Source organism: Dendrobates tinctorius, unplaced genomic scaffold (genome assembly GCF_039654945.1).
Source record: "Dendrobates tinctorius isolate UK_male_01 unplaced genomic scaffold, ASM3965494v1 ptg000079l, whole genome shotgun sequence".
Classification (NCBI taxonomy): Eukaryota; Metazoa; Chordata; class Amphibia; order Anura; family Dendrobatidae; genus Dendrobates; species Dendrobates tinctorius.
The window spans coordinates 12,761,867-12,777,200 of NW_027361747.1; the positions used below are offsets into that span (position 1 = coordinate 12,761,867).

General features: G+C 40.5%; 1 protein-coding gene across 2 annotated transcripts in view; it reads right to left on the reverse strand.

The window, feature by feature from the left end:
• SCFD2 (sec1 family domain containing 2) overlaps positions 1-15,334 on the reverse strand; it is a 692,911-nt gene that overhangs the window by 63,966 nt on the left and 613,611 nt on the right. For both annotated transcript variants that reach the window (XM_073583530.1, XM_073583529.1), the window contains exon 7: positions 3,811-3,945. In XM_073583530.1, the coding sequence (XP_073439631.1) occupies positions 3,811-3,945 (135 nt within the window). The remainder of the gene's footprint in view (positions 1-3,810; positions 3,946-15,334) is intronic.

Here is a 15,334-nt window from a genome sequence, read left to right on the forward strand (position 1 = left end):
CGTGTTCTATCCATGAAAAACACTGACAGATTACACACAAGTGCTTCTCACTAAACTAGAATATCATCAAAAAGTTAATTTCTTTCAATTCTTCATTGCAAAAAGTGAAACTCATATTATATAGAGTTATTACAAACAGAGCGATCTATTTCAAGTGTTTATTTCTGTTAATGTTGATGATTATGGCTTACAGCCAATGAAAACCCAAAAGTCATTATCTCAGTAAATTAGAATACTTTATAACACCAGCTTAAAAAATTATTTAAAATCCGAAATGTTGGCCTACTGAAATGTATGCTCAGTAAATGCACCCAATACTTGGTCGAGGCTCCTTTTGCATCAATTACTGCATCAATGCAGCGTGGCATGGAGGCGATCAGCCTGTGGCACTGCTGAGGTGTTATGGAAGCCCAGGTTGCTTTGACAGCAGCCTTCAGCTCGTCTGCATTGTTGGGTCTGGTGTCTCTCATCTTCTTCTTGACAATACCCCATAGATTCTCTATGGGGTTAAGGTCAGGTGAGTTTGCTGGCCAGTGTGAACAGGTGCCAAGTCCAGCTGGAGAATGAAATTTCCATCTCCAAAAAGCTTGTCGGCAGAGGGAAGCATGAAGTGCTCTGAAATTTCCTGGTAGACGGCTGCACTGACTTTGGTCTTGATAAAACACAAAGGACCTACACCAGCAGATGACATGGCTCCCGAAACTATCACTGATTGTGGAAACTTCACACTAGACTTCCAGCATCTTGGATAGTGGCCTCTCCACTCTTCCTCCAGGCTCTGGGACCTTGACTTCCAAATGAAATGCAAAATTTACTTTAATTTGAAAACAACACCTTGAACCACTGAGCAACAGTCCAGTTATTTTTCTCCTTGGCCCAGGTAAGACGCTTCTGGTGTTGTCTATTGGTCATGAGTGGCTTAACACAAGGAACGTGACACTTGTAGCCCATGTCCTGGATACATCTGTGGGGTGGCTCTTGAAGCAATGACTCCAGCAGCAGTCCACTCCTTGTGAATCTCCCCCAAATTTTGAATTGCCTTTTCTGAACAATCCTTTCAAGGCTGCGGTTATCCAGGCTGCTTGTGCACCTTTCTCTACCACACTTTTTCCATTAATATGCTTGGATATAGCACTCTGTGAACAGCCAGCTTCTTTAGCAATGACCTTTTGTGGCTTATCCTCCTTGTGGAGTGTGTCAATGACTGCCTTCTGGACATTGGTCATGTAAGCAGTCTTCCCCATGATTGTGGAGCCTACTGAAACAGACTAAGGGACGTTTTTTAAACGCTTAGGAAGCCTTTGCAGGTGTTTTTTGTTAATTATTCTAATTTACTGAGATAATGACTTTTGGGTTTTCATTGGCTGTAAGCCATACTCAACATTAACAGAAATAAACACTTGAAATACAGTTGTGGCCGAAAGTATTGACACCCCTGCAATTCTGTCAGATAATACTCAGTTTCTTCCTGAAAATGATTGCAAACACAAATTCTTTGGTATTATTATCTTCATTTAATTTGTCTTAAATGAAAAACCACAAAAGAGAATGAAGCAAAAAGCAAAACATTGATCATTTCACCCAAAACTCCAAAAATGGGCCAGACAAAAGTATTGGCACCCTCAACCTAATACTTGGTTGCACAACCTTTAGCCAAAATAACTGCAACCAACCGCTTTCGGTAACCATCAATGAGTTTCTTACAATGCTCTGCTGGAATTTTAGACCATTCTTCTTTGGCAAACTGCTCCAGGTCGGTCCCTGATATTAGAAGGGTGCCTTCTCCAAACTGCCATTTTTAGATCTCTCCACACGTGTTCTATGGGATTCAGGTCTGGACTCATTGCTGGCCACCTTAGAAGTCTCCAGTGCTTTCTCTCAAACCATTTTCTAGTGCTTTTTGAAGTGTGTTTTGGGTCATTGTCCTGCTGGAAGACCCAGCTTTCTCACACTGGGCCCTACATTATGCTGCAAAATTTGTTGGTAGTCTTCAGACTTCATAATGCCATGCACACAGTCAAGCAGTCCAGTGCCAGAGGCAGCAAAGCAACCCCAAAACATCAGGGAACCTCCGCCATGTTTGACTGTAGGGACCGTGTTTTTTTTCTTTGAATGCCTCTTTTTTTCTCCTGTAAACTCTATGTTGATGCCTTTGCCCAAAAAGCTCTACTTTTTTCTCATCTGACCAGAGAACATTCTTCCAAAAAGTTTTAGGCTTTTTCAGGTAAGTTTTGGCAAACTCCAGCCTGGCTTTTTTATGTCTCAGGGTAAGAAGTGGGGTCTTCCTTGGTCTCCTACCATACAGTCCTTTTTTATTCAGACGCCGACGGATAGTACGGGTTGACACTGTTGTACCCTCGGACTGAAGGGCAGCTTGAACTTGTTTGGATGTTAGTCGAGGTTCTTTATCCAACATCCGCACAATCTTGCGCTGAAATCTCTTGTCAATTTTTCTTTTCCGTCCACATCTAGGGAGGTTAGCCACAGTGCCATGGGCTTTAAACTTCTTGATGACACTGCACATGGTAGACACAGGAACATTCAGGTCTTTGGAGATGGACTTGTAACCTTGAGATTGCTCATGCTTCCTCACAATTTGGTTTCTCAAGTCCTCAGACAGTTCTTTGGTCTTCGTTCTTTTCTCCATGTTCAATGTGGCACACACAAGGACACAGGACAGAGGTTGAGTCAACTTTAATCCATGTCAACTGGCTGCAAGTGTGATTTAGTTATTGCCAACAACTGTTAGGTGCCACAGGTAAGTTACAGGTGCTGTTAATTACACAAATTAGAGAAGCATCACATGATTTTTCGAACAGTGCCAATACTTTTGTTCACCCTCTTTTTTATGTTTGGTGTGGAATTATATCCAATTTGGCTTTAGGACAATTCTTTTTGTGTTTTTTCATTTAAGACAAATTAAATGAAGATAATAATACCAAAGAATTTGTGTTTGCAATCATTTTCAGGAAGAAACTGAGTATTATCTGACAAAATTGCAGGGGTGTCAATACTTTTGGCCACAACTGTAGATCACTCTGTTTGTAATGACTCTATATAATATATGAGTTTCACTTTTTGTATTGAAGCACTGAAACAAATTAACATTTTGATGATATTCTAATTTTTTGAGAAACACTTGTATGTGACTCAAGGATGTCTGAATGAGGCAGAAAAATACAAGAAAAAACAAAAGTCAGAAAGTCCTCCAGTAAAAAAAAAAAAAAGACAAGACGCAAAAATGATTTAACGCCATAGATCAGTGGTCCTCAACATTACTGACCTTGAGAGCCACATTCAGCTCTCAGAGATGGTCGCGAGCCGCATCCAGCTCCCACCATCTTCACAGTAGAGACAACCAGAGCCCCCATTTCCAGTATAATGACAACCAAAGCTTTTCCACTGAAGCACCAAGCCAACATACCAAGATCCAGGGGTTTCCATAATACTTCCAATCAGTATTCTAGAATGAAGCACTCCCACTACACTGTGGCATCCAGCTTCAACAACCTCCTTTGACAGGTAGTATCATCAGGTCTTCATCTTACCAAACCTAAATTATCTCTAAGCCCCCAAGTCCAGTATATTTGCATCCATATATGCTCTTCTGTGTGGGGCTACTCATAAAAGTTATTATCTGGAGATGTGTTCTTCACTCTTTGCTAGACGTGGTGCTAATGCACCAAACAGGCAGACAGCAGTGAGCCACACATCTTGGACTCCTGAGCCACAGGTTGGGGATCTCTGCCATAGGTGAATTGGGGTTATTGTGATTTACAGCAAATAAAACATTTAAGCTGTTACACCAACCTTCATAAACATGCTGAATCCTGTCTTAAGGAGATCAGTGAGACCAGAAGACATATGCTCGATATCTGCGGGTTCCGTATGATCAGGATGAAAAATTTCTTCCACAACCTGCTTCAGTAAAGGTTTGTACGAGGCCTGTGAAGAATAGGTTAAAATTTTTAAGAAAAAAATAATGCTAGATAATGATTAATATCGAATCATCTTCTACTTTAGCAAAGTGCAGACTTTAGTGGAGTCAATGTGACTATTAATGATCAATTGATTGCATAGCTGGAACCCAGTAAACAAAAAACAGGAGGAGCGATGGAGAAGTGGTGCTGGAATTTTAAAGGCTAACCGACTGTTGACCAATTTATCCTCAAAGGCAATAACCCCTTTACCAGAGAATAGTGGACAAAATGACAAGGTGCATCAAGGTGTACCCAGTTGGGGTTATATACTGTATTCACAACTCAATGTTTAGAAAAATCAAAAACAGTGTTTGCTAAGTAACCTACATTATGTACAGTATATGCACTATTGCTTTTCACCTACTTACAGTAGGGTAGATGTTCACTCTGTTTCTGTCTTAGGTTTTGTCAATATAATTAGATAATTATATGAGACTAGACCTTCAACAACACATGACAACACTATGCTGCACAACGTGATAGCACACTCTACAGACATCATGCGATTTTGTGGTTGGACCATATCAAATAATCATTGAATCACAGTATTTTTGTTACTCCATTAGTCTTGTTACGTGAGAATGTACATTATGTGTTGACATGAACCACTACTTTGACAATGCGTGACAGACATAAGATTTCTATACACCTACACCCCTAGAAGTACAATTTAAGAAAATATGTTCTTCCTACTTAATATAAATCACATCACCTGTACAGATGTACAAGGAAAGTCACATTCCACTCATCCCATCAGTCTAGGACATGACACCTACGTTGGGAGGAAGTCTAAATATGGTTAGAATTGCTCCTGGGTGTTTGCTTTAGAGCCAATTTTACTAAGAAAAATACAATTTACAGGTCTGATACATGATAATACATGCTACAACAACTGCTAGATTTACGGTTTATTTCTTATCACTGTCTGTCACCTAGGAGTGTGCATGTACTGAGGCCTATTACTCCTCAGACAAGATACATAGCAAAGATGCCTACTCCTGTCCGATCAGCATATGGATAATTTACCATGACCACTATTATATGTGATAAGTATCTGCATGTGTTCTCATAGCGCTCCACACATTTTCTTCTAATTCTTCAGCTTTTGGATTTTTCATTGACTCCTGAACACTATACTGCACCTCTGTCCATATCTCTAAGGCCTCATTCACACGTCAATGAGTAAACAAGTACATGAAAAATAGCTCTGGTATCATCAGGATTTTAGATCAGTGTGCCATCAGTGTGTCCGTTTTTACCATCAGTGTTTTCCACAGATGGATAAATAAATTATACAGCTTCTCCTATTCATTGTAATGCTAAATGTTCAGAGCAAGCAGATGGCAAACATCTGCCATCTGTGGGACTTTCACAGACCCGTAGACCCCTTTTCATTTGCAGTATCCCAAAAAAACGGACATATCTCCACAGACACACTTTCCGTGATAAAACATTCATCTCTGTATAGGGCTGTGGAATTAATGGCGCTATATAAATGAGTAAAATATATAAATAAAATGTGAACAGCTCCATAAACTGTACATGTTGTATCCGTGAAAAATGCGTATAGAACACATATGGGCAACACAGACGTCTGAGGCCTTAACTTGTCTCTGGATATAAAACATTGCACCTAGACCTTTGGTTTATAGAATATCTTCACCCAACAAAAGGTCTATTCATATAATATTCCGCAGAGCTGAGCCTGACCACAAATAGAGCAATTGACCATAGTCCGATTTCCAACAGTACCCATAAAATAAACTTGGCATCTAATGCGCATGCTATGACAAATGACATAGGAAGGCAGTGAATCTAAATTGTGGTTTTGGGGTGAAAGAGGGATCTGAAATACCCAAAGGAAAACAAACACAAGGGGAACATACGATCTCATGGTCTGATAGGAGCCTAGGACTCCAGACTGGTAAAGCAACAACACTAACCATTACGCCACTAGGTACGAAAATACTACAACATTTTTACATAGAGAAGATAGCAAATGAAGACAAAGACCTTAATCTCGACAAACATTAGATGGCTATTTTCCAAACAGCTTTGTGGTCCATGACAGATGCTGTTGCGGATGACAACTCTATATTTTAAAAGTGTTGCCCGGTGAAAACAAGCTGTCACCTATCAATAGGGAAGGTGATAACTCATTGATCAGTGGGGTCCAACCGCTGTGACTCACATTGATTGACAGAATGGAGAACTTGTATCCTTGTTAGAGTGGAGAGGCAGTGCGTAAACTCGACGGCTGCTCCATTTATTTCTCGAGAGTTGCCCTTGACTTTTTCTGGCAGCCCTGTGGAGAATGAATGAAGTGTAGATGAGGCATCCAAGCCGCCACTCTACTTTGTAAAGGGTATATAAGCTCTCCATTTTGCCAATCAATGTGGGGGGTGGGGGTGAAGCAGTTGGACACTAACCGAATAGCAAGTTCACGTATCAGATCAATGGGAATCTGATCCTACTAATAGCTGATCGTCAGATGTACCCAGAATCAGATCCTCAATGATCTAATAACTATATCTTACGCAATGGGATGGGCCATCAATATTGATCTAATAACTATATCCTACGCTAAGGATGGGCCATCAATATTCTAAACCCCAAAAAAACTTTAGCATTCCCAACATTTGTAATCAAAACAAATATGATACTTCATAGTAAGTGTAGAAAAGCTTAGCTTAGTTCATCAACATGCAGAAAGTGACGAGACCGTGGTGCTACGGTAGAGAATCAAGAACAATACTAACATCATAAGCCTAAAAATTATCCGCTATGTAGGGTAATTAAATTTCTTTGTCTTAATGACAAACAAGGTTGAAAGCGGCATCCCACATCCTGACAAATGTTTACAGCAATCTTTTCTGCTTGTGACGTAAAAAAATAATAGACTATTCAAATCTTATGTGCAAGTAAAGAGGCTACATAGGAAAAGCAAATATAATTGTCCTCTTGAATATTGTATGTGAATGTCTCATGAATAAAATAATATGCTGAGAAATAGGTGGGAAATGAGGCTCATCAATGTAAGAAGGGCCAGACTTGTATTCAGTACTGCAGAGACTTCATCCAGGTGACTAAGGGATAACATCATGTTAACAAAAGGATCCAAGAATTTTCATTCACGCATTTTAAATGAATCACTGTAGTTTTTGCACCCACTTTCTCCTACCAGTAAGGATCTAGCTACATGTGAACACTGTCTATATACTCACTCTGTGCTACTGACAAAGACAATGCTGCGTTGCAAGTAGTAGCAAACATAAAATATGTACCTCGGAGGAATTATTATTTCTAGGAATACACTATCTGTTGCCAAGAATAGCAAAGCCCAGAAAGGAGACAGAAGTGGTTTCTGGGGAGCTGAAAGTGAAAATCAACTAATTCACACCAGAGCACCTCAAGAGAGAAAGGGTCTGAATTATTAGAATGTTTACACCAGTAAAATACTTTGAAAAGTTGTAAACTTTTTGTGCAACGTGAAATTGTGCAGAAATTTTTTACAAGTACAACCTATACCGTTTTCACACCAGTTCCTGACAGCTCTGCCAACAAGACGGATCATGGGCATTGTAGAGTGTCACGGTGACGGTCAAATTCATCAAAACTTACACCACTCTGCTGGCATAACTTACTGGAATACCATTTCTAGCAAGGGGCATGCCACTGAGAAAATGCCTTTATATCATTAAGTAACATGTGACTCTTAATGAATTTGGTGCATCTTATCCCACGCCACCATGCCACTTCATTAAGACACATAGGGTTACATGAGCAGGGCCCTCTTTCCTCTTGGTATTTGTTATAATCTACTGTATGTGATTATTGTTATGCTGTAATGTCTATTGTCTGTACAAATCCCCTCTGAAATGTAAAGTGCTGCGGAATATGTCGGCGCTACAAAAATAAAATTTTATTATTATTATTACATGATAACATTTTGGCTGTACACAGTCAACGCAAGATACTGTTTTAGTATTGACTTCCGTTTATAAACAGTCTTACCAAACTTGCATAGTTTGGGTGGTTGTTTTTTTTCTTGTTTTATTTTAGATGTCACCACTTTCTGAGACCCATAACTTTTTACTTTTCTTTCCAAGTAGCTGAGTGAGGATTTGTTATTTAGCATGGCAAGCTGTAGTTTTTATTGTTGAAACGAGACATACGGTTTGTTGTTTTGAACACTTTTTACTTTTTTTTTGGGGGGGGATAGGTGTGGTAGATAGATGAAAAATGGCAATTCTGGTGTTTTTATTTTGATTTTCTTTACAGCCTTTACCACACTGGTTAACACATTTTATATTTATACCAAATATCTTTTCTTTCTTTTTATATTATATTTATTTTTAAATGAGGGAACGGGGCAGGATTTGAATTCTTTTATGTGTTGGGGCTTTTTATTTGTCACTTTTCACTCTATTTTTTTTTTCGTTCTTATAGGAGAATTAAACCCAAGATTGTTTGAGCACTTGTTCCATGTACTGCAGTACATAGTGGAACGATGATCTCCTATGAAGATGGTAACTCATCGTGACCAACAGAGGTTCACGTTACTTAAAGGGGTTTCCTCATGAACAAAAGTTCATTTTAATCAATAGAGCTTTGAATAATAATAATTTCCACAATTAGATGTGTTGAAATAAAATGTTCTTGTGTTGAGATAATCTTATAAATTTGCCCCTGATGTGTACTGTGTAATGGCTATGTCAAAACAGTACATCTTATGTTGTGAATGGGTTAAAATCCTTAATATGCTCCTTACCAGTTAACAGTTATTGTATACTCCACCTCCTGGTTTGTTTCTTACCTGGCTAGTTTCTGACAACTCCTTGGATTGACCCCTGCACAGCTCGATCGCTTACTCTGCCTATTGTTTCTGCTTGACCTTTTGGACTTCCCTGAACTACGCATTGGGTTCCAAATTTGATCTTGGCTCTGTCTCTTTGGTATTGACCTGGTGTTATGCTCCTGGATTCGAACCCCTGAGCTTGTGTTTTGTGGTCAGCTTCTTTTTCCGCCGAGGCACAACAGACACACCTTTTCTCTGGGTGTTTGGGTTCTGCTATTCTGGCTACAGTCCATTTAGCATAATACAGGTGTTTTCATTTGTCTGCCCTATCACCTCTCGGGTGCAACTTTCTGCTGGCATTTCCTGCTGGTGATTGTCTGATCATCCAATTAAACTTTCTGTTGTGGTTTAAAACCAGTCACTGAAATTCCAGCTAAGGTTTTTCCTTTTGCAGTTTCTGTACTTTATTCTGCACAAGTCTTCTGTTTCTTTTTAGGAAGCAGGCAGCGTCTTATATAACAGTATGTACTTTATATTTTATTCTGTATTTTGTGGTTTATTTCGCTCACTCTCGGATGTTTCCTTTGTTCAGCACACTTTCCTTTTGTAGATAGTTCACACTCGGCTCTGCCCTCCGTTTTTTAAGAGGAATGTGTAGCACTCAATGGCGTTTCAGGCAGTATAGCTCTGAGCTGCCATTTTCTAGCCTGTGTTTAGAGCTATCTCTGCTCAGGCAAGAACCACTAGGGACTGTGGGGTCAGGATATCTAGTCTGTACAGGAATCAAACGGGTCAGTTGCAGCACTTTGCCTATTTTCCTGAGTGAGTTTATATACTAGCAGACCTAGACTGTGCTACACCTGGCACATTTGCTTTTCTCTAAATTTGACCAGCAGCTACTCTGTGGATGCAATCTGGCCTCCCGTGCAATGTATACCATATCATAACCAGGGTGCTGCTCTGCTAGGAAGACCAATTAGTGCAAAGTATGTCTGTTAGAACTCTTGAGCGATGAGCTTTATCAGAAATGCTGTATAGTATACAGTGGTGTGAAAAAATATTTGCCCCCTTTCTGATTTCCTATTCTTTTTTAATGTTTGTCAAACTTAAATATTTCGGAAAAACAAATTTAAATATTAGACAAAGCTAACACAAAATGCAGTTTTTAAACGAAGGTCTTTATTATTAAGGTAAACAGAAATCCAATCCTACAGAGCCCTGTGTGAAAAAGTGATTGCCCCCTAAACCTAATAACTGGTTGGGCCACCCTTCGCAGCAACAACTGCAATCAAGCATTTGTCATAACTGGCAATGAGTCTTTTACAATGCTCTATAGGAATTTTGTCCCACTCATCTTTGCAGAACATTTTGTAATTCAGCCATATTGGAGGGTTTCTGAGCATGAACCGCCTTCTCAAGGTCATGTGCCACAGCATCTCCATCGGATTAAGGTCAGGCCTTGGCACGGCCACAACAAAGTCTTAATTTTGTTTTTCTTAAGCCATTCAGAGGTGAATTTGCTGGTGTGTTTTAGATCATTGTCCTGCTGCATAACCCAAGTGTGCTTCAGCTTGAGGTCACGAACAAATGGCCAGATGTTGTCCTTCAGGATTTTTTGGTAGACAGCAGAATTTATGGTTCCATTTACCACAGCAAGTCTTCCAGGTCCTGAAGCAGCAAAACAGCCCCAGACCACCACACTACCACCATCATATTTAACTGTTGGTATAATGTTCCTTTTCTGAAATGCTGTTACTTCTATGCCAGATGTAATGGGACATATACCTTCCAAAAAGTTCATTTTTTGTCTCGTCAGTCACAGAATTTTCTCTCAAACGTCTTGGGGATCATCAAGATGTTTTCTCGCAAATCTGAGATGTATGTTCTTATTGCTCAGAAGTGGTTTCCTTCTTGGAACGGTGCCCTGCAGGTCATTTTTGCCCAGTCTGTTTCCTATAGTTGAGTCATGAACACTGACCTTAACTGAGGCAACTTAAGCCTGCAGTTCTTTGGATGTTGTTGTGGGATCTTTTGTGACCTATTTGATGAGTCGTCGTTGAGCTTTTGGGATAATTTTGGTCAGCTGGCCACTCCTGGGAAGGGTTACCACTCATCCATGTTTTCCATTTGTGGTTAATGGCTTTCAAGGTGGTTTTTTGGAGTCCCAAAGCTTTGAAAATGGCTTTATAACCTTTTCCAGACTGATATGTATCAATTACTTTGTTTATAAATTCTTCCAGACTTTCCTCAGATCGTGGCATGATATCTAGATTTTGAGAATCTTTTGGACTATTTCATGTTGTCAGGAAGGTCCTATTTAAGTGATTTCCTAATTGATAACAGGTGTGGCAATAATCAGGCCTGGGTGTTGTTAGGGAATTTGTATAATATTTAAATTTGTTTGGTGATCTGAAACATTTAAGTGTGACAAACATGCAAAAGAATAGGAAATCAGGAAGGAGCAAACACTTTTTCACACCACTGTATGTCACCAAGATATAGCTGAATGGGTTATATTAAAACACGATAGAAGAGGACGAATGAGTTTGATAATATCCTTATAGACCAGGTAACACGTCAGACAGCTATCTCTCCCGAATACCCCATGCATTTGATGCGTGGCTTGACCATTGTACAGATGCTTCTCACAAAATTAGAATATCATAAAAAAGTTAATTTATTTCAGTTCTTCAATACAAAAGTGAAACACATATTATATAGAGTAATTACAGAGTGATCTGTTTCAAGTGTATATTTGTATTAATGTTTACAGCCAATGAAAACCCAAAAGTCGTTATCTCAGTAAATTAGAATAATTAACAAAAACATCTGCAAAGGCTTCCTAAGCATTTAAAAAGGTCCCTTAGTGTTAGGGTTGTCAGAACGCACCAAATGAAATATGATAAGGTGCGTTTGCAACCCGGGGTCCACCGTGCAGAGATGGAACCTGCTGCTAAGTAATGGCAGAACAAGATGGCGGTTGAACACCGAAAGCACGTGGGTTAAATGTCACCCGGTGTGAACAGCGGCAAACTCTGTTGCTCCACAGAGCTGCAGCAACAACGTAATAGAACGCTGTTCCCTATTAAACGTTACAGGGCTCAGCAGATATGGCACGAGTGAGGGCTCTAGGCTCAGCACCTAGAACGCGGGGACTCGAGTCTGACCAGACCCACAATGCGCACGGCGTTGCACAAGCGACACCACTACTTGGTGCTGACGCTAGGCACTGACTCTGCCTACTACCTCCACTATCAGCCAAGGCACTAGCTGGCAGGGCTGAGAAACTTATGCCTACCAACGGTAGGGGATCATAATGAGTCAGTCACCAGAGACAAGCATACGTGCATACAGCACACACCACATGGTCTACACTAGAGCATGGCCGTGCGGCTGTGAGATCCCTTTATAGATCCCAGTCTGCCAGGACCTTGCAAGTGGACCAATCCGGGCTCGCTTGAGGACCTGAGCAGCTGACCGCCGACCACCAATGAGAGGTTGTCACCTCACGAGCATGCTCAGTAGGGCGAAACCCAGACTTAGTCTCAGGAACGACTGCTCGCTGCTGTTTGCTGTTGGTTGCTATAGCTGAACCTGGGGAGGCAGCAGCAATCAATCGCACAGCACGGGTCTGAGCAATACGCTGAGACCGACGTCTCTGCTGAGCAGGATCCGCTGTGGCCGAGCCTGGATGGGAGACTGCAGGAGAAGACATGGCTTGGGATTCCTCCTGTGCAGAGGAAGAATCCTGGCGCCTAACACTTAGTCTGTTTCAGTAGGCTCCACAATCATGGGGAAGACTGCTGACTTGACAGATGACCAGAAGGCAGTCACTGACACACTCCACAAGGAGGGTAAGCCACAAAAGGTCATTACTAAAGAAGCTGGCTGTTCACAGAGTGCTGTATCCAAGCATGTGAATAGAAAGTTGAGTGGAAGGAAAAAGTGTGGTAGAAAAAGGTGCACAAGCAGCCGGGATAACAGCAGCTTTGAAAGGATTGTTAAGAAAAGGCCATTAAAAATGTGAGGGAGATTCACAAGGAGTGGACTGCTGCTGGAGTCATTGCTTCAAGAGCCACCACACACAGACGTATCCAGGACATGGGCTACAAGTGTCGCATTCCTTGTGTCAAGCCACTCATGACCAATAGACATCGCCAGAAGCGTCTTACCTGGGCCAAGTAGAAAAAGAACTGGACTGTTGCTCAGTGGTCCTAGGTGTTGCTTTCAGATAAAAGTTAATTTTACATTTAATTTGGAAATCAAGGTCCAAGAGTCTGGAGGAAGAGTGGAGAGGAACACAATCCAAGCTGTTTGAGGTCTAGTGTGAAGTTTGCACAATCAGTGATGGTTTGGGGAGCCATGTCTTCTGTTGAAGGAGACTTAATAGCTGTCTACAAATATCTAAAGGGCTGTCACATTGTAGAAGGATCAACTTTATTCTCATTTGCACAAGGAAAGACTAGAAGCAATGGGATGAAACTGAATGGGAGGAGACAGATTAGATATTAGAAAAAACTTTTTGACAGTTAGAGTGATCAATGAGTGGAACAAGCTGCCACGAGAAGTGGTGAGTTCTCCTTCAATGGAAGTCTTCAAACACAGGCTGGACAGACATCTGACTGGGATGATTTAGCGAATCCTGCTTTGAGCAGGGGGTTGGACCAGATGGCCCAGGAGGTCCCTTCCAACTCTACGATTCTATGATTCTATGATTAAGTTCTATGGTGTAGGTCCACTATGTTTTATCAAGACCAAAGTCAGTGCAGCGGTCTACAAGGAAATTTTAGAGCACTTCATGCTTCCCTCTGCCGACAAGCTTTTTTGGAGATGGAAATTTAATTCTCCAGCAGGACTTGGCACCTGTCCACATGGCCATAAGTACCAATGCTTAGTTTAAAAACAACAGTATTACTGTGCTTGATTGGCCAGAAAACTCATCTGACTTTAACCAGATAGAGAATCTATGTGATATTGTCAAGAGGAAGATGAGAAACACCAGACCCAACAATGCAGGTGAGCTGAAGGCTGCTCTCAAAGCATCCTGGGCTTCCATAACACCTCAGCAGTGCCACAGGCAGATCGCCTACATGCCACACCGCATTGATGCAGTAATTGATGCCAAAGAAGCCTCGACCAAGTATTGAGTGCATTTACTGAACATATATTTCAGTAGGCCAACATTTTGGATTTTAAAATCATTTTTCAAGCTGGTGTTATAAAATATTCTAATTTACTAAGATAATGACTTTTGGGTTTTCATTGGCTGTAAACCAGAATCATCAACATTAACAAAAATAAACACATGAAATAGATCACTCTATTTGTAATGACTCTATATAATATATGAGTTTCACTTTTTCTATTGAAGAACTGAAATAAAATAATTTTTTGATGATATTCTAATTTTGTGAGAAGCACCCGTATATGGGTTTTTTTCTATGTGGAGATTGCAGTAAGAATCATCTGGCTACAGTTTGTTTATCTACCTGCAGAACTAAACGATAGGGCGAAATTACTTCAAATTGCTCGATTGCCATTTTCCCCTGACATGACCTGTTGGGAGACCTGTTGGGAGACAGTCGGAAGAACCTATATAAACGAGATGAACAGCCAATCCCAACAAAATTGGCAGATTTTTAGCTATTGTGTATGGAAGCCTTGGGTTGTCCAATCACAAAATACTGATGATCTATCCACTGGATAGGTCTTTTACATCATATTGGTGGGTGTCTGACATCCTTTAAACATGCTGATTAGCTCCAATCAAAATAATAGCTATTCTGCAGCACCTAGCAGAGATCGCTACACATTGCAGCTCCAATCAATCTGTTTATATCTGGATCTCACTTGGGTTTGGAACAGATGAAGATACTCAGAACCCTTCTATCTGATATTAGTAACCTAGCCCATAGATAGGACATCAATATGTTGTGACCAGACAACCCATTTAAACCAATAGATCTTCCATTGAAACTTGATGTTTTGTTCTTCTAGCCACCGCCGCCATCTTCATGTACACAGTATGTTATGTTCTATTCTTAGACAGAAAAAAATAATCTATTTCTTAGTGCGTGACAGATATGTAGCTGTTTGCTTAACAGGCTTAGGATAAAAGCCACCCATTCACATAACAATACAATCTTTAATGCCGCTCCCTGTATATATTCTGTTCTCCCTAGATTTCCATGTGAATAACAAGCCCCCCCCCCCCGACTAAATGATATAATTGGTGCACGTATACCGGTACAGTATGGGACAGCTGACAGCATATCATCATGTATAAAATCAATGCCTCCAGCCGTAGAGACCATTGTGTATAAACATATGTTGTCCACAGTGGTGAGACGAGGAGCTTTTGTGAATAGTGTTTATTAGCACAATGCAAAAAGGCTGCATGGAAGATGAATGGCTTCCTAGGGTTATTTAGTCTAAAGAAGATATGGATTATTGCAAAGTCAGGTTCTTGCAAGCTCAACAGCTGCTTCAGCATCTTAAACCAAGCAGAACCCAGGAATTTATATTAATTTATATAGATTATATATAAAATCTGTTC